Source organism: Phocoena phocoena, chromosome 11, assembly GCF_963924675.1.
Source record: "Phocoena phocoena chromosome 11, mPhoPho1.1, whole genome shotgun sequence".
NCBI lineage: Eukaryota > Metazoa > Chordata > Mammalia > Artiodactyla > Phocoenidae > Phocoena > Phocoena phocoena.
This window is the reverse complement of record NC_089229.1, coordinates 17,078,868-17,097,917: the sequence shown is the minus strand read 5'-3', so window position 1 is coordinate 17,097,917 and position 19,050 is coordinate 17,078,868. Positions and strand designations below refer to the sequence as shown.

The 19,050-nt window shown below is 38.0% G+C and overlaps 1 protein-coding gene across 2 annotated transcripts in view; it reads left to right on the top strand.

The window, feature by feature from the left end:
- Positions 1-9,780: 9,780 nt before the first annotated feature.
- The window catches only part of WASHC4 (WASH complex subunit 4), a 51,457-nt gene continuing 42,187 nt past the window's right edge, over positions 9,781-19,050 (top strand). For both annotated transcript variants that reach the window (XM_065887119.1, XM_065887118.1), the window contains exons 1-6: positions 9,781-9,841; positions 13,058-13,197; positions 14,136-14,189; positions 14,286-14,351; positions 15,108-15,153; positions 15,608-15,675. In XM_065887119.1, coding sequence (XP_065743191.1) covers positions 9,781-9,841; positions 13,058-13,197; positions 14,136-14,189; positions 14,286-14,351; positions 15,108-15,153; positions 15,608-15,675 — 435 coding nt within the window. The remainder of the gene's footprint in view (positions 9,842-13,057; positions 13,198-14,135; positions 14,190-14,285; positions 14,352-15,107; positions 15,154-15,607; positions 15,676-19,050) is intronic.

Here is a 19,050-nt window from a genome sequence, read left to right as displayed (position 1 = left end):
AATAATTATTTGCTCTAGTACCTGGCAAATAGTGACAGTGTGGTCTGCTTGACTGCAAATGACCAAATGGCTGTTTAATGTAATGGCCATGTAATGCTTTTGCCTCCCGCCATCTAAGCCCTCATCTTGGGATAACAGTACTCTGGTTTTCATGTGAGGATCTGTTTCTCCTCCCGTCTTAGGCCATGTGGTTTCTATGAAGTTACCTCTTCCTCTAAACCCCCTTGGAGCCAGGGGTGGAGATGTGCACTAAGACAATCAGGGCATCCCTCTCACCCCCTTAATTACAATGATTGGTTAAAAATGTGCAAAGTATCCTAGTAAGGCTAATCAAGGCCTACAAGACAATTCTGGGACTTCTCTTTGAGCTATCAGTTAAGCATGCTCTTCATCTCTCCTTTGCTAGATGTGACATTGTGCTGATATGAGCCTGAAGTTGCCAAGGGCTAGCATATGCAACCTGAAGAATGTAGCAAAATCTGCAAGAGTTGGAAGAGAAACAGTGAAAAGTCAAGACCTGACATCATTTGAATCCTAGAACCAGATGCACAAGAAGGCCAGTCCCACCACTACATTTTAAAATTAACATACAGTAAAATTGACTTTCTTTTTGGTATACAGTTCTATAAGTTTTAGCATATGTATAGATTTTGTATAAGGAACACCACAATCAGGATACAGAATAGTTCCATTCCCCTAACACCCCCCCGCCAAATTCTTGCCCTATCCCTTTGTAGTCATGTCTACCAACCACCCCTGAACGCTGATAACCACTGACATGCTCTCTATCCCTGTTGTTTTATCTTTTCAAGAATGTCAAATAAATGGACTCATGTAGTATGTAAGTTATTAGACTAGTTTTCTTAATTCAGCATAATGCCCTTGAGATTCATGCTAATATTTAGAAAATTTCCATTGTGGTCAGAGAATATAACTGTAACATTTCAATCCATTTAAATGTACTGAGACTTGCTTTATGGCCTAGCATGTGGCCTGTCTTGCTGGGTATTCCTTGTATACTTGAAAAAAAAGTCTATTTTGCTGTTTTGGGGTGAAATGTTTTATAAATATCAATCAAGACAAGCTGGTTAAGAGTATCTTTCAGTTCTATATTCTGTCTACTTGTTATACCAAATACTGAGAGGGACATGTTAAAATTTGCAACTATAATTATTTTATCTATTTCTTCTTTCTAATTCTGTCAGATTTTAGTCAGTTAAAATTTACCACTTGTTGTAAAAAAAAAAAGTAAGTTCACTGACATTCTGAACTCTGTTACATTCTTAAGAAAATTATTGTGGCTTTAATTTAGAAAGAAGTGAATTTGCCTAGACTCAAACCCTGTAGAGTGTAGTAGCTTATATTTCTGCTTAGTTCTCCATTTAAACAAAGATTTGGCCAATGTTTTTGCTCAGATTATGGGGTTCACCCTCTTCGCTGTTCCCCTAATGATCAGTTTTCCCTTCTAAATGTCAAGCTACTCTCTCTGCTAGCCCTGTCTCTGTTCTCTGCTATCTTAAACCCATAGGGCTTCAGCTTTTGCTGCCTGAGGTGCACATCTGTTGGGGAATATATGTTGTCAGAGGGCAGCAAACACACCTCTCACCCAATGCTATTGTTTTCCAAGGACTCCTGACTGCTATTGCTATATTTCAGCAGGTCCTGCGCATGTAGTTGAATGCAGCCAAGGATTTTGATAGAGTTTTTACTTGGATTTTGGATCTTTTCCCTTCTGTGGGTCCTTTGTTTCAGGACTCCCTCCCAAGTTTCCAGGTTCTCTTCTAACAACCTTGAACTTAGTTTGCTACCACCTTGAGCCAATAAGACTTCAGTGTTGGGACTTTCCTGGTGGTGCAGTGGTTAAGAATTCTCCTGCCAATGCAGGGGACATGGGTTCGATTCCTGGTCCGGGAAGATCCCACATGCCGTAGAGCAGCTAAGCCCATGCACCACAACTACCGAGCCTGCGCTCTAGAGCCTGCGAGCCACAACTACTGAGCCCGTGAGCCACAAGTAATGAGCCCGCATGCCATAACTACTGAAGCCTGCGCACCTAGAGCCAATGCTCCATAACAAGAGAAGCCACCGCAATGAGAAGCCCGCGCACCACAAGGAAGAGTAGCCCCTGCTCACCGCAACTAGAGAAAGCCCGCGCGCAGCAATGAAGACCCAACACAGCCAAAAATAAATAAGTAAACATATATACATATAAAAAAAAAGACTGCAGTGTTTCACTCCTGTATTTGAAGGGGTGAGGGACACTGTCAGGTAAAAAGCCACAGATTCATAATTATCACCAGTTGCTGAGTAAATTCTGTGGTTTCTGCCTAAATTCATCGTCTTTCAGATCTTTAAAAAGTTATCTTTATTATATTTTGCCTACTTTTCTTTGTTATTAGCTGCACGTGGGTTCACGTGACTGCTTTAGGCTGCCACCAGTGCCTCCTGAGAAGGACACAGAAGTATCTTTGTGGATTACTTTAATATGTTGATTGTAAGATTTTTCTAAGGTAGTTGTTTTTTTTAATTAGGTTATTTCAACCCACTCTGTAAACTAAAACTTATGTAGAAAAACATATATATGTATGTGTGTATATGTATATTGTTCATTTTGCTCTTTTGGAGTTAAAACAAGGGTTGGCAAACTTTTTCTTAAAGGGCCAGATAGATATTTTAGGCTTGTGGGCCGTATGGTCACTGTTGCAACCACTCAACCCTGCCATTGTATTGTGAAGCAGCCATAGACAAAAATGCAAATAAATGGGCGTGACTGTGTTCCAAAAACAACTTTATTTACAAAAGCAGATAGTGGATCTGCTGACTGTACTTTGCCACTCCCTAACTAAAATTATCTTAATAATATATCTTATCAGACAACTGGGCTCTTTGGAAGATTTTAGTCACTCTGGTGTACCAAACAGAGAAGGTCCTGATTAAATACTGGCAGAAGAAGTGACTAATTTAAAAAGCCACTTTATTAAGTGATTTTTTTTTCCACTTACACATTCTTTAACCAACAATGCCACCTCCTGACTAAGAGGAAATAATTTTCCTGTCAAATGAATATTATGGAGCAATTGAAAAAATAATTATTGGTTTATTCTTTCAACAAATATATATAAATATATATAGTATACCAAGCACTATACTTGGCATTGAACTGTATCAAAGAGACATGGATGTTTATAGAGTTTATAATCTAGTGGGAGAGATAAGCAATGATTAAGCAAGTAACCCCTAAATAAATGATCCAAAGTTTTGATGAGAGCTACAAAGGAAAGAAGTATACAGTGAATTTCATATAATAGAAGTACCTATTTGGGCTTGTGTAGTCAGGGATGTCCTCACTAAGGAAGTGATATTTAATCTGAGATATCAAAGATAACTGGAAGATAGCCAGTGGGGGGTAGAACTTTCCAGGCAAAAAGAGGGCACAGTATGTGTACAGCCCTTCATGTGAAAAAGAGCTCAGTTTGTTGGAGGAACTAAAAGACCAATGTGGCTGGATCATAATGAATGAAAAAGAAAGAGCCTGAAGAGGATGCTGGCGAGGTAGACAGGTTTTTCCTACAGATGCTGTATTTTATTGTAGGCACAATTGGAAGCCACTGATAGTTTTTTAAACAAAGGAGTAGAATACTCTGATTATATTTTAAAAATCAAGCTCTGACTACTAAGTCAAGAATTAGCTAGAGGGGGAAAAGAATGGAAACAGGGAAGTAAACAACTTTATTAAAAACAAAAATAGAAAAGCCTTCATGGCTTCTGGCTATGACTGCCTAGCTTATGTCAGAACAACCCTCTTGCTGAGAACAACTAGAAGGGCTGGTAAAATATATTTTAAAATCTTTCCGTGGGGAGAATTTTTAATTGTGGTAAAAAGCACATAACATAAAATTTACGTTTTTAAGTGTACAGTTAAGCAGTGTTAACTATATTCGCATTGCTGTGTAACAGATCTCTAGAATTTTTTTTTTTTTCCTGCGGTACGCGGGCCTCTCACAGCCGTGGCCTCTCCCATTGCGGAGCACGGGCTCCGGACGCGCAGGCTCAGTGGCCATGGCTCACAGGCTCAGCGGCCATGGCTCACGGGCCCAGCCACTCCGCGGCATGTGGGATCCTCCTGGACCGGGGCACGAACCAGCGTCCCCTGCATCGGTAGGCGGACCCTCAACCACTGTGCCACCAGGGAAGACCACTTTTTTTTTTTTAATGGTAGAATTGTAGCAGCTCTTTGTATATACTGGATATTAACCCCTTATCAGATAGATGATTTGCAATTATTTTCTCCCGTTCCATAAGTTGCCTTTTAACTCTGTTGATCGTTTCCTTTAACGTGCATAGGCTTTTAAGTTTGGTGTAGTCTCATCTGTCCATTTTTGCTTTTGTCGCTAAAAATCTTTTTGAAGGCATTGGAGACCTAGGTAGGTGAGGATTTGAGAAATCGAGATTCAGGAGAGAAGGTCCAGAGAGGTGAACCTCAAGGCATTTGCTGATTTGTAAGTATCAGAAAGCAGCAGCTGTGAGGTTGAAAAGCTGAGCAGGGGTTTGGCAGCACTTGCCCAGCACCCCTGCAGAGCTACATCCTAGGATTAAGATGATACAGAAATAGACCAGCCCTCACAAAGACAAAAACCCAGCTTGGAATCAGAACAGTCTAGACTGGGTTAAAGTAGTCTGCCCCTACTCTAATAACCTTCCAGAAGAGATAGTAATCCACTCTGGAGGAAGATAACACCCTCCAGATCCTCAACTTATCTCTGTAATTTTTCATACTTAAAGACAAGGATGCACTAAAAAATTTATCAGCCTTATCAAGAAACAAGACCAAATGGTGGAAAACCAAGAGGGGGAAAAAACCCCCCCCACACATACCAAACAACAGAGTAGAGACATACAGATAAATCCAGATATTGGAATTATCAGAAAAGATGTACTATATGTACAGACGTGAATAATAGACTTCCAAATATGTCTATGTCCTAATTTCCAAACCTATGTTTATGTTACCTTACCTGTTTAAAGGGACTCTGTGGATGTGATTAAGTTAAGGTTCTTGAGAAAGGGAGATTATCGTGGATTGTCTGGATGGGCCCAGTGTAATTGCAAGGGTCCTTATAAGAGGAAGTCAGGAGAATCAGTGTCACTAGTAGATGTGATGGCAGAAGAGACTGGAATAATGCATGGAAGCCAAAAAAGGCAGGAAAGTGGATTCTCCCCTCAGTGTCTCCAGGAGGGACCAGCCCGGCCAAGACCTTGATTTTAGCACGGTGAGATTCATGTCGGACTTCTGATCTCCCCAGCTGTAAGATAATAAATCTGTGCTGTTTTAAGCCACTGAGTTTGTGGCAATTTGTTACAGCCATAATAGGAAAATAGTATATAGCCTAAAAGGGGATACAGTTATACAAACATACAATTTCAAAATAAATACTATGGAGGCACAGGGCTGGAGTGCTCAGTGCAATCCGGGATTCACAGAATCAGGTATGATGGTAACCTACATGATCCCATAATCATTGGTCATCCATGAGTATAGGAATCCAAAAACCCAGCTGAATGGCAGATTTTTGGAATAATCAGGAGGCTGAAACAAAACTTCATTGTATCTCTAATTAAGAAGTTTGATTTGATGAACATAGTACTCTGCATTCAATACTTAAAGAACACCTCTTTTTTTTCAGGCTCACATCCATTTTCTCATTTCACCACTTATTAGGCTACAAATTAGGATATAAAGGAAGTCTCATAATATTTGAAAGAATCGATATCACACAGACCATCATCTCTGACCATATGAAATTGGGTTAGATATCAATTTTGAATGATAAATCAAAAATCCCCATGCATTTGGAAATTGAAAAACGCAGTCAAAAGCACAATAAAAATAATTACTATGTCAAAGAAAAAAATTTAATGAATATTGAACTTAATAAAAATGTCCAGATGGTAGTGAGCTAGAAAGCTCTAGGAGCCATCTGTAGGATGATGAAATTAATGGAGCACCTCAGGCATCTGAACATCCTGAGAGGAAATTTAGACAATTGGTGAAGACTTTCAGGTTGAATTGGTAAAAACAAAACTAAGCAAACAACATTAAAAAAACCCCAAAATAATTATGCCAGGAAAAATAAAAAGCTTTGCCTGGAAAAAATATCATAGTCTACTACATGGCTCAACTATGAGTTGTGTTAATAGAGTCATAACACTGAATATTGACCTACCAAAATTATTATATAACTATATTGGAAAAAGGGTAGGATGGCAGAGATATGGATGGTGGGGTGAGGGGATAAAGATAGTTACATCCTCATCTCCCATAGTGGGAAGACAATATATAATTCCCAAAGTTGAAAATTAAAGAATATTGTCATTATGCTATTTAGAGAAATGGAAGTAAGTATTAAAATAATCAACTAATAGAGATAGAAGTGGTTGCCTTTGGGGACAGGAAAATGGGGGAGGGGGTGGGTGAGACTTTGCTGTTTTTCATAATAAACTTTGTATAACCGTATGATTCTAGACAAGGGGTTGGCAAATCTTTTCTGTAAAGGACTAGACAGTAAACATTCTAGGCTTTGCAGGCCATATGTTCTCTGCTGCAGATTGGAAAAAGCCTTGTATTCCATCCTATGAAGTGTAAACTCCATGCCAAGGACAATGGAATTCTTTGATGGACTTAAAGTGGGGCATTCCCTGATCAGATAGGTTTTGAGAAACTTCACTCAGTGGTGTGGACAACGCAAAGAAAAGATCTGTCATGATAGGTTTAGGAAGACTCAGACTCCTGTCCAGGTGAGAGATTATTTTGCAAAGAAATATATGAATTACCATATTAGGTATCTTTTTGACAGATACACATAGGACTCTGACAAATTACTAAGAGAAATGCCTTTAGTGAATTATTACCATAGATTTTCTATTGTAGGAAACATACTTTAAATGTATATTAAGAAACAAGTTCACCAAGACCTTAGCACTGTTTTATACACACACACACACACACACACACACACACATACATTCACTATGTTTTGGTACAGAATAAACTGGTACTTAAGTTGTGGGTATAAGGGTTAAAGGCAAGGTGCCAGAGGGCAGGCACATTCTGAAGGCAACGTTTCTAAAGTTCTTTGAAGCTCTCAAAATAGCAAAATACTTCCCCTTCTAGTTCTAAGCTTGCCTTTCAGAAAGTACTGTTAAGAATGAAGAAAAGTAGAAAGAAGGCTATTTAAGTTTTCAAAATGATTATTTGCCTTTGATAGCCTAGGCCTGGGAAATATAGAACATCTGTTGTAATAAATAACTTTCAGAGAGCACATTTCAGTTTATAGTGAATGTGCTTTATTTATTTATTTAGGATGTGGACCGTTTTTAATATTTATTTTTATTATTTATTTATTTAGGTTGTGCTGGGTCTTAGCTGCAGCACATGGGATCTCCGTTGCGGCATGTGGGATCTATAGTTGCAACATGCGAATTCTTAGTTGAAGCATGCATGTGGGATCTAGTTCCCCAACCAGGGATTGAACCCAGGCCCCCCGCGGTGTCTTACCCACTGGACCACCAGGGAAGTCCCTGAATGTGCTTTAGATTTAGTATCTAACTTGTAATTCTCTAATAAAGTTGTAAATTCAAGGCATGGAATTTGATTTAAAGATATGTAAGCTCAAGACAGGCAATCCTTGACATGTCCACATTGCTATATTTAAAATGGATAACCAACTGAGGACCTACTGTATAGCACAGGGGACTCTGCTCAATAATATGTAATGGCCTAGATGGGAAAAAAATTAGAAAAAGAACAGATACCTGTGTATGTGTAACTGAGTCACTTTGCTGTATACCTGCAACTATCACAACATTGTTTATCAACTATACTCCAATATAAAATAAAAAGTTAAAAAAATAGAGGCAATCCCTGAGGTTTCTTTTAAAATTAAGGCTATGATGTGTCAGAACAGCAAACATTTCTATAGTATGTGGCTGGCATTGCTCTATGCCTCTTACATGTATGAACTAAATTAGTTCTCATAACAATCGTATGAGGAGTTTACTATTATTATTCCCGCTTTACAAATGAGGAAATTGAAGCAGAGGTTAAATTACTTGGCCCAAAACCCCATGGCTAGTAAGTGGCAGAGTTATGATTTGGATCTACACAATTTGACTGTAGAAACTTGTGTTTTTGATTATTACATGACACTGCCTCTTGCACTGATTTAATAGATTAGTGGATATGCAGATTCAAATTGCTCTGACCTGTAATTTCAATGTAGCATAATGAGCTATTGGGAGATTAATTACAGTGATTAACACAAATGTGAAGGATACAGCAAAGTCAAACTCATGATCACACATAAGTAAAAGGAAAAATGTCTGCCAACCGTGAGGCACTGATGTTACCTGTCATTTTCGTTTCCTTTCTTTTTTCCTTTCTAAAATGCCCACTAAGACTGCAAGCACCACAGGGGTGGGACCCACCTTTCTTGTCTGTTTTTTCATAATAATCTCTGCATCTAGCATGGTACCTGGTACCTAGTGGGCACTCAAATATTTGACCTACTGCAGATTCAAGGGCCTCAGGGAATGCTCTTTCAAGAGGCCGTTTACTAGCTTTGATTAAGTTAGTTCTTTTTGGTCCTTTTTAAGACTACAGAAGACCTTCATAAATTCTGTTAAAGATTTAAAAACATGTAAGTAGACACAATAAAACTTGAAAATTCACTTTCTAATCACCAACACATACTCTTTTCCAGTTGACAACTGTCCTGTTTGGTGTGATCTGAGTTCTCTTTCTATGCATCTACATGCACATATGCCAGTACACGTTTATATAAGTATACAAATGTAACCACAAATACACATTTTTCTCCTGTCAGTTTCTCATGTCTCTATAAACCTACTTCATTTCTTTTAACAGTTATCTAGTATTTCGTAGTATGGCCATATTAAACTTTATGTAATTACTCCCTATTCATGGACGTTTACCTGGATTCTTCCTAGTATCTATTAAAAACCATGCAGCAATGAACACTGCTGTGCAAATACTTGTAGACATGTAGCCTTACCGGGTAACACGGATCCTTGTTCACCGAAAAGCCAGTTAGCGGGTAGGTACCTTTTAGAACCCACTTAAACAGCGCTTCTTCCTCCCCACTCCCTTTTTAAGAAGAGGTGAGTAGAGAGCCGGTGAGCGCAATATTAGCGAAGTAAAATTCCTCGCTTAAGGTGTTCGTAAACTCCTCCTCTTGCACACGGCTTTTTTTCTCAAGAACAATCTGCATAGGGCGTGCAGAACAAGAGGTCGGACGGTGACTACCGGGAAGACGTAGGATAAACGGGCTTCTGGGAAGAAGCGCCTGGACGGCGACGTCCTAGAGAACCGCGTCTGCTGAGCCCCGACCCCATCAATTTTGCCCTTTTTAGGCTAGACTGAGGGAGCACTTCTCCTAGTATTAAAAATGGCCCGAAGATAGCAGAGCGAAATTGAAGGTATTGATGTGGCGTGAAAAGTGAACTGAACGGTGGCGAGGCCCAAACAGGAACGGGAGGACACCGCGAGGACCACCGCCGGCGCCGCAGCAGCCTCCTCGAGCCACCACGGAGGACTCGCTTTCCCAGCGGCCCCCGCGACCCGCCGGGGAAACGAGCCCGGCCGGCCCTCGCGAGTGGGGGCGGGACTGAAGCCGGAAGTCACGTGCCGTTAGAGCCGCCTGGGTGAGGCCGCTGTCGTCGCCAAGGCTGTTTGGGGCTGTGACTGTGGGAGGCACCGGAGTGATGGCGGTGGAGACTCTGTCCCCGGACTGGGAGTTCGACCGCGTTGACGACGGCTCACAGAGTAAGGGAGCGGCAGGCAAGGGTTGCGGGTGGACGCTCCCCGGCCCGCCTCAGCCCCGGCAGCGCTCCTGCGGGAGGGCTCTGCGTCGCTGTCGGCGCGCAGCCGTCCGCTTCGGGACATTTTCTGCGCCTCGGGGTGTGAGAGGGACGCGCTCGCGAACCTAACTTTCCGGGTTGGGATCCCCGGCGATGCTGGGTCAGGCCCGGCCACGGCTCGGCCTTCGGGGCGGTGACTGTCCTGGGGAGCCCGCTGTGGTCCTGGGGAGCCCGCTGTGGCCCGGGGGGCGCGGCGTCCACTTCGTGCAGCCGGGGGCTCGGGCGGGGCGCGCCCGGGGAGGGCCCGCAGCCCGGGGAGCGGAGGCTGCCTTGTCTCTGGCCGCCCGGGGCTTTCTCCAGATCTTCAGAGCGTGCAGTGGTAGGTGAGGCTGAGGTCCAGGTTCCTGTTTCGGTTTCCTGTCTTTCTTCGTTTTCCTCCCAAACCAACTTTTGGAAGTTTTGAGTGTTTTTACCTTCGTATTCATATGCTTATCTTCTCTAGAAGATAGCGAAAAAGAACTCATTTCGCGGTAAAAAAAATAAACACGTAAATGTCAAGTTTATCTCCTCCCATGCCTTTTATTTACGTTAAGTGGTATTTTTCAAAAGTGGTGTCCTGTAGTTTCCAGCGCACCTAAAAAGGTTTCAGAAATTACAGCAAATCTGCTTCCGATTTTACTTGATAAAATTGGATTGTCTCATTTTAACCTAGCAAATTCAGTTCCACGCAGCAAAATTTAGAGGCCAAACTATTTCAGTGAAACTTTACCTAAGATGAATGCAAATTGGTGATCTGTTTCTGACCTTTGGTGATATGAATCTGCGTAGGTGATATAAGAGAGATTGGAACATTCTGCTTGTGAATTTGTTTTTTTAATGTAGTTTTCTCAAAAGGTGAATGTAATTTTTAAAAATTAGGGGTAGGGCTTCCCTGGTGGTGCAGTAGTTAAGAATCTGCCTGCCAATGCAGGGGACATGGGTTCCATCCCTGGTCCGGGAAGATCCCACATACCGCAGAGCAACTAAGCCCGTGCGCCACAACTACTGAGCCTGCGCTCCAGAGCCCGCGAGCCACAACTACTGAAGCCTGCGCGCCACAACTATTGAAGCCCGCGCGCCTGGAGCCTGTGCTCTGTAGCAAGAGAAGCCACTGCAGTGAGAAGCCCACACACCGCAACGAAGAAGAGTAGCCCCCCGCTTGCTGCAACTAGAGAAAGCCTGTGTGCAGCAACAAAGACCCATTGCAGCCAAAAATAATAATAAAATAAATAAATTTATTTTAAAAAATTACGTGTAAATTTTGCATAATTTTACAAAAGACAGGCACATTAGATGTAATTAGGTTTTATTAGCCTCTCAAAGAAGCATGAGCTTAATTCAGGATGGTTAGCAGTTTTTCACAAAACATTCCATAAGTTATAAGCTCCTATGCAGCATGAAAAAATGATCCTGGTGGTATTGAATCTTTCAACTTGTTTACAGAGAAGATAACTGTATTTACTGTTAAAGTGAACTGCACCTTGTCATGTATGAAGTTTTATGGACAGAGGTTCCCTACTTTAGTATCTGCAAAATATTGGAATGAAAATATGTTTTGGGTTTGAAAAATGGTTCAATCAGAATGATCTGATTCACTCAAAAGACTTTTTCCACATGCCAGGAACTGTGGTAGGTATTAGGGATACAAAGATAAAACAAGGAATTAAGTCTGTTGGAAGAGATAAGCATGTAAATAGGTTTTTGCATTTTTTACTCTTGAAGAATCATTATGGAGTTCTTATTTCAAATCTTTTTATTTTAACTTTTACCAACTTAAAAATTTATCAGCAAGGAACGTTAATGTTATTACAGGTTTTCTCTTGCCTGCTACTTTATGAATTTCCAAACAGACTAAATGAATAATTCATTGGCATGTTTTTCTAGCATTGCCATTAAGAACTCATTTGCTGTTTAAACGCAGCTTTGGTCATTTCCCATGTAACTGAAAATTAGACATGTACTTGGGATTTTGAGAATCTTAATGCAGTTTTAAAAATTTAAGCTGTAGGGAAGAGAAAACTTCTCTTCTCTGTGCCTGGTTTTCATTAATTTTTGGAATATGAATCATATCTAGACTAATTGCTTTCCAGAATTGCCTAGATTAATACTATAATGAGATGGGAACCTTCATGAACTAATTGATCCACCTGATTTGGAGCATTAGTTGCAAAATAGGGGAGAATGTGAAGCTAGGTCTTTATCCTTAATGAGTTAGAACATACCTTATCTTAGAGTTGCTTGGCATTGCTAATTTGAGGAGAGAAAATTTTTACTTTTTTTTAGAAGACAGCGATTGAATAAAGTAATTCACATCAATAAAAGAAACTGAGTTGGAGTTGAATTTGCTGCCTTTGGAATGAGTAATGAATTCTTATGTTTAATAAGGTGGAATATTTACTGTCATTAACTTTGCTGAGTAGGCAAACTTTTATTGTCCAGTTTATTCCAGTGAGTTCCTAGAGTCATCTATTAATGTGTAAATTCTGTAAATATCAGCACAGTATTCTGTACTCACTGTCCTTTAGTGGCTTTTCCAATTCTGTTATGATAGTTAAATAATTAAAACAAAATATCTTGGTAAATTTGAGGCATTACAGGAATAATATGATGAAGCAGGTCTAAAACCATTTAAAAAAACAATATTTAGGTGTATTTTTAGACGTAGTTTACTGTGTAATTAAGCATTACATTTTAAAATTTTGCTTCTATGACAACACAGATTTTTGTACCTAAATCAGGTCATGATTTTTTTTTTTTTTTTTTTTTTTGCACAAAAAAGTTGTTTATGACTGAAACATAGAATCAGGACATTGAGTTGTCTAAGGCATTATTCACATATTTTAGATTTTGGAGTAAATGGTATAGTAACTTTTTCATAGTATTTTAAAGTTGCAGTTTTAAGATGATATCTCTAAGTGGTAACATCTACTGTTTTTTACAATTATCGTATCTGTTTGGAAAAGATTGAAAGTTCAGTTGTTGTTTAACTTTAAAACTTTATTTTCAAGACCTCCAGACATTCCGAAGTGATACATTAACAATGCTTAGTATCTACTTTGCTGTGACTTTTGAGATTATTTGAAGTAAATGTCTTGTAATTCATTACTTGTACTTCTTACAAACTTTTAAAATTTAAATTTAGAAATTCATGCTGAAGTCCAGCTTAAGAATTATGGGAAATTTCTTGAGGAGTATACCTCTCAATTGAGAAGAATTGAGGACGCACTGGATGATTCAATTGGAGATGTTTGGGATTTCAATCTTGATCCTATAGCATTAAAGGTTTGATTTTGTTTTATTTTTTAATTTATGTGTACTTTTTAAGGACATACTGTATCTTGAAAACAGTTTTCAAAATTGGGATATGTATTTTTATTATTTGGAATCTAAAAGAACTAAAATAAACTTGGAGAAAAATGGTTAATTTCCTTTTCTCTAAGCCATGCATGTGTTTTTGTTTTCCTTTTTAAAGAATGACACAAACTCAAAGTCTTCAGTGTCAAAGAATGACACGAACTCCAACTCTTTGAGCTAACTTGTTTTTCATTATCAGGAAAATGAAGAGGATTGGAATAGCATATTGAAGCTTTACTTGTTTTTTTTATTGAGGTTATTTTACATACAGTGAGAAGCATAGATTTAAAATACTGTTCAGTGAATTTTACCAAGCACCTATTCCCATGTATCTCATATCCCAATCAAGATACTGAATATTTCCATGATTTCCCAAAAGCTCCCTTATGCTATTTAGGGGACCTTAATATGGGAGTGATTTTTTTAAGATATAAAATAAGTCACTCCTGCTCTGTTCCATTTTGAGGTAGTTCTGTTTTATCTTTGAAACTGTTGGCGCTTAAGCCATAGCTAACATTTATTGAGTACTTACTATGTGCTAGACAACTGTCCTAAGTCGCATGTTGACTTACTTTAATAACAGCTTTCCTGAGATGTAATTCATATATAGTACAATTCTTTGGTTTTTACTGTATTCATAGAATTGTGCCACTATCACCAGAGTCAATTTTAGAACATTTTCACCAGCCCAAAAAGAAATCCCATAGCCATTAGCAGTCACTGCCCATCTGGTGTGGTGCTAGTGCTGAGTACAGGGTCGAACACAAGTTTCCATAGAAGAGAGATAGTCTCTCAGTTTGTGTATTTAGAATTTTCACGATTTTTTTCAAATTAAAAAGAAATTTTATTTTCCTTTGTTTCTATAGCTTTTGCCTTATGAACAGTCTTCCCTTTTGGAACTCATAAAGACTGAAAACAAGGTACAGATTCCTAAACCTAAAAATCTGTTTTTAAAATGCTTTAGTTATCTGCTATAATTTACTTTTTTCCTTTTATGTTTTTACTCATGAAACTAGGTCTTAAACAAAGTCATCACTGTTTATGCTGCACTTTGTTGTGAAATCAAGAAATTAAAATATGAGGTAATTATTTGTACTCTTAAGACCTTAAAAACATGATTTAAAAGCAAATATGTGCTTATATGTGTACAGTGTGCATAAATATTTAGTGAATGTTGAATGAACTGTATATTTATAATAGTAGTAATAATGAGTACCATTCACTGGGTGTTTACTGTGTACCAAACACCATGCTAACCCCGTTAATGCTAATAACCACCCAGGAGGTACGTGAGGAATAGATGAGGAAACCGAAGCTGAAAGAGTGTCACTCAACCTAACATTTTACTGGTAATAATGGTTTGAGTCTGGGTCTGCATTCCTTCTGTGTTACTTGTCATATATAATGGCTTTCTGGATATAACTGATTTTTTTTTAAAGCTTTGCATTTTTAATATGTTCTGTGTTTCCTCACCCATGAGCCATTAAAACTCTGGTAGAAGATGGTAAACTTCATCTTTTTTTTCTCTACCTTTTTGATACTGTGTGGTTGCTTTTTCTCTCCTGAACTAATGGGAGGATGTGGGAAATTACAGAGTGGTCAGATAAGACAAAGTAAAGGCTAAAGAAATCAAGAAATAAGGTTGAGTATCAGTAATATCTTTGGTACTCTAAAGATAAATTACATTTACCTATATGGCAAGCAGTTTTTGAATTTAAGTGAATTTATGTATGTGATGTAGTCATCTGCTTACTATTAAATAGGGATAACTAAGAGAGCTTAGGAATTTAAAAACAAAATAGCAACCTTATAAAATTATTTTAATTTTTTTTAAACAGGCTGAAACTAAATTTTATAATGGTCTCTTGTTTTATGGAGAAGGAGGTAAGTTTTAAAATTTCACATTGTAATGTTGTGATGCTTTTTTTTGCGATTGAAATGAACAAAAAGTTAACTGGCAATTCTAGGACTGTCATGATCATGTGAAGTATTAGTGTGAGAAAATTAACATTCAGATTTTTTGTCGGTTTATATTTTTGTAAAAAAACCCTCAGTGATGAAGCAGCAGCAAATTCTGTATGAAGTTTATTTTGATATTTTTATAAATTACAATGCACTGTAGCTAGATGAGGATTTTCCTTGAATTCATTAAATAGTGAAACAGATGGTTACTTTTAATTGTGTGATTAATGATTGTTTCATTTTTCTCTTCAGTGTAAAAATTCTGTTTTCAATACTATGCAGATTAGAAGATGTCCTAATGAATAAAAATCACACTTTTTCTTTTGGTGTTGATTAAAATAAAAAATTGAAATATTCTTCATGTTGCCTTTTAAAGCTACAAATTCCAGCATGGTGGAAGGCGATTGCCAAATTCAGATGGGGAGATTTATTTCATTCTTACAGGTAAATGGTTTTTACTTTTTATTGAGCCTTTTCTTTGAAAAGTTTGAGTAAATCACACATAACCAGAAAAGAGTTATGAAACCTTCAAATGCTAAGAATGTGTACTGTGAGGGTAAGATACTTAGTTGGAGATGGATTAAATTGTTAGTTGAGATTGTAATTCCTGGAAGATTTTCATAGCATTTTTAGTAAGATAAGCTATCAAAATAAGTTTCTTTGTATAGTTTCATTTATGGACAGTTTATCACCATGCCTTTTAAAATAATTTAAATTTTGTACCTGGTAGGAAAGGATACTTTATGTTCGAAAAAGTTGTTAATGGAGATCATTAAGCTGTTATGTGAGCTATGATGAGGTTTAAAAGCAGCAGCACATGAGGCTTCTAACCAGATGTTTCAGTTTAGATATGCTTCTCATCGCTGCAAAGTTTTAGTTATTCTAGGTCTTTTGGTTTATCAAAAGAATGAAATAACTTCTGTTTCTCTGTTATAAAAGCAATGCTTATATAATATGACAAAGGCAAAAATTGGAGATAAGGGAACAGTACTCATAATCTCACTTACCTTCTGATTGTTGGATATAAGATTTGATATATTTCATTGAATCACACATGCTACTATATTCAGATCTTTTATATCTTTACTACTTTTTTTGGTCTTCTTACCTAACAGAGCATTTTGTTGAAAGTATCCTCTATGATGGTATGTGTCAGTCAGGGTTCAGTCCAGAAAACAAATCACATGAGGTATTTCAAAAGGGGAGATTTAATAGAGCTACCATATGATCCAGCAATGCCACTCCTGGGCATATATTCTGAAAGATGAAAACTAATTCAAAAAGATACATGCACCCCAGTGATACAGCATTATTTATAATTGCCAAGTTATGAAAGCAACCTAAGTGTCCATCAACAGATGAATGGATAAAGAAGATGTGGTACATATATACAAAAATGGAATATTACTCATCCATAGAAAAGAGTGAAATAATGCCATTTGCAGCAACAGAGCTGGACCTAGAGATTTTCATACTAAGTGAAGTAAGTCAGACAGAGACAGACAAATATTAAATGATATCACTTATATGTGGAACCTAAAAAATAATACAAATGAATTTGTTTACAAAACTGAAACAAACTCACAAACATAGAAAACAAACTTATGGTTGCCAAAGGGGAAAGGTGGTGGGGAGCGATAAATTAGGAGCTTGGGATTAACAGATACACAATACTATACATAAAATAGGTAAACAACAAGGATTTACTGTATAGCACAGGGAACTATACTCAATCTTTTGTAATAACCTATAATGGAAGAGAATCTGAAAAAAATATATATAATTGAATCACTTTGCTGTACATCTGAAACTAACAGTATTATAAATCAACTATACTTCAATTAAAGAAAGAAAGAGAAAAAAAAAAAGGAGGTTTAATATAGAGAATTGGTCCCATAAGAATTGGAGGGCTGAAAGAAAAAACAGTGAGGTAAGCCAGAGGAAGCAGATATCACCTCTACGTCTAGGGTAAAAAAGGGAAAAGGTTTGAGTTGCCAGAGTCTGGGAGCTATAGGAGGAGGAGCCCTAGGAAATTAGTATCATACCTCTGAGGAAGCAGTGCTGCCTGGTTGCTGCTGGTAGAGTTTAAAATTGAAGATTGGTTCTGTAGTGCTGAAAGAAGGAGGAGCCTGGGGCAAGCTGCCATTGCTGGGGTGAACTGCTCCTGCCTGGATTATGTTGATAAAAACAGCAAGAAATAGGAAGGATGTCCATTTCCTGCCTTCTAGTCTGCTTTTAATACCACCTGTTGGCAGAACCTAACAGGAAGCCTGCTGGGCAGGAGTCTAAGAAATGTTAATTTACAAGGTTGAAGTGAATGTGTCAGTTTCTCTAGTTTTGTCAAATTTTGCATTTCTTATTTTGAGGATGTTTTATTTGGTGCATACAAGTTTATAATTGTTCATAATTTCCAGTAAATGGAATCTTTTATTGTGTGGTGATCTTCTTAAGCTGTGATAATAATTATGTATGTAATATATAGTTACATATATGGTCATTAGCTATAGTAATGCTAATAAAATCTGTTTGATATTAATATCATTGCCCCAGCTCTGTTTTAGTTAGCATTTTTTTTTTTTTTTTTTTAATTTTTTTTTTTTTGATGATGAGAAACAATGCCGTATTTTATTTTATCTTTTTTTGCGGTGCGGGCCTCTCACTGTTGTGGCCTCTCCCGTTGCGGAGCACAGGCTCCGGACGCGCAGGCTCAGCGGCCATGGCTCACGGGCCCAGCCGCTCCGCGGCGTGCGGGATCTTCCCGGACTGGGGCACGAACCCGTGTCCCCTGCATCGGCAGGTGGACGCTCAACCACTGCGCCATCAGGGAAGCCCTAGTTAGCATTTTTTAAAAAATTCTTTTTATTCTTTCAGCCTTTCAGTGTCATTATGTTTTAGTTGTGTTTCTTTAAAACTGCATCTATCTGGATTTTGCTTTTTTATATAATCTGAAAATTTCTGTGTTTTAATTGGTTAATTCTATTTCTATTTCTGTCTTATATAAATAGTGTATTATGTATCTGGACTTATTTCTGCCTTTTTGTTTTGTGCTTTCTATTTGTCCTGCATTTTCTGTTCTTTCCTCTGCTTTTATTAGACTTTTAGAAGTTTAATAAGAAATGTAAAACTAGAGCTGTTTAAATAAAATTGAAATGTATTATTTTCACTTTCAAAAAATTTAAATTGTGGATCTAACAGCTGCATATGATTCCATTTTTAAACATTCAACAAATGTTTTATGAGCCTAGCATATGTTAGAAACTGTTCTTGATGCTTGGGATACAGCAGTGCACAAAACCAACAGAAATTTCTGCCCTCATAGAGCTTACAGTTTAGAGCAGCCATAAGTTTAATTAGGTTCTAAATACTTTAGGATAGATGTGAGTTAACTATTTAATGACAAACATATTCCTGGGATAATTAATATTTCACTTGATGTGTGCCAAGCCTGTTCATAGATAAGGTTCAAGGTAATAAACATTTGAAGTTATTTCAGAGTGACTTCTGAAGACCCCTTCCCCTCATTGTCATACTTTCTAAACTGGCAGCTTCTGAGCTTCTTCATTCATTCAGATGTTCACTCATTTATTCATTTAATAGGCAGACATTTATTGAGAAGCAGTTGAGGGTTAGCCACCATACTGGGCAGTGGCCATTCAAAGAAGGAATAAGCCAGTCTCTGTCAGTTAGGAGTTATATGAGTAATGAAAACAAGACTTAAAATAGAAGGATGAGTGAAATGCTGTAGGGGCAAAGAGGTAGAAATAACGTTGGGAGGTGAATTAAGAACTGATTGCTTGAAGGATGCTTGAAGTTGTCTTT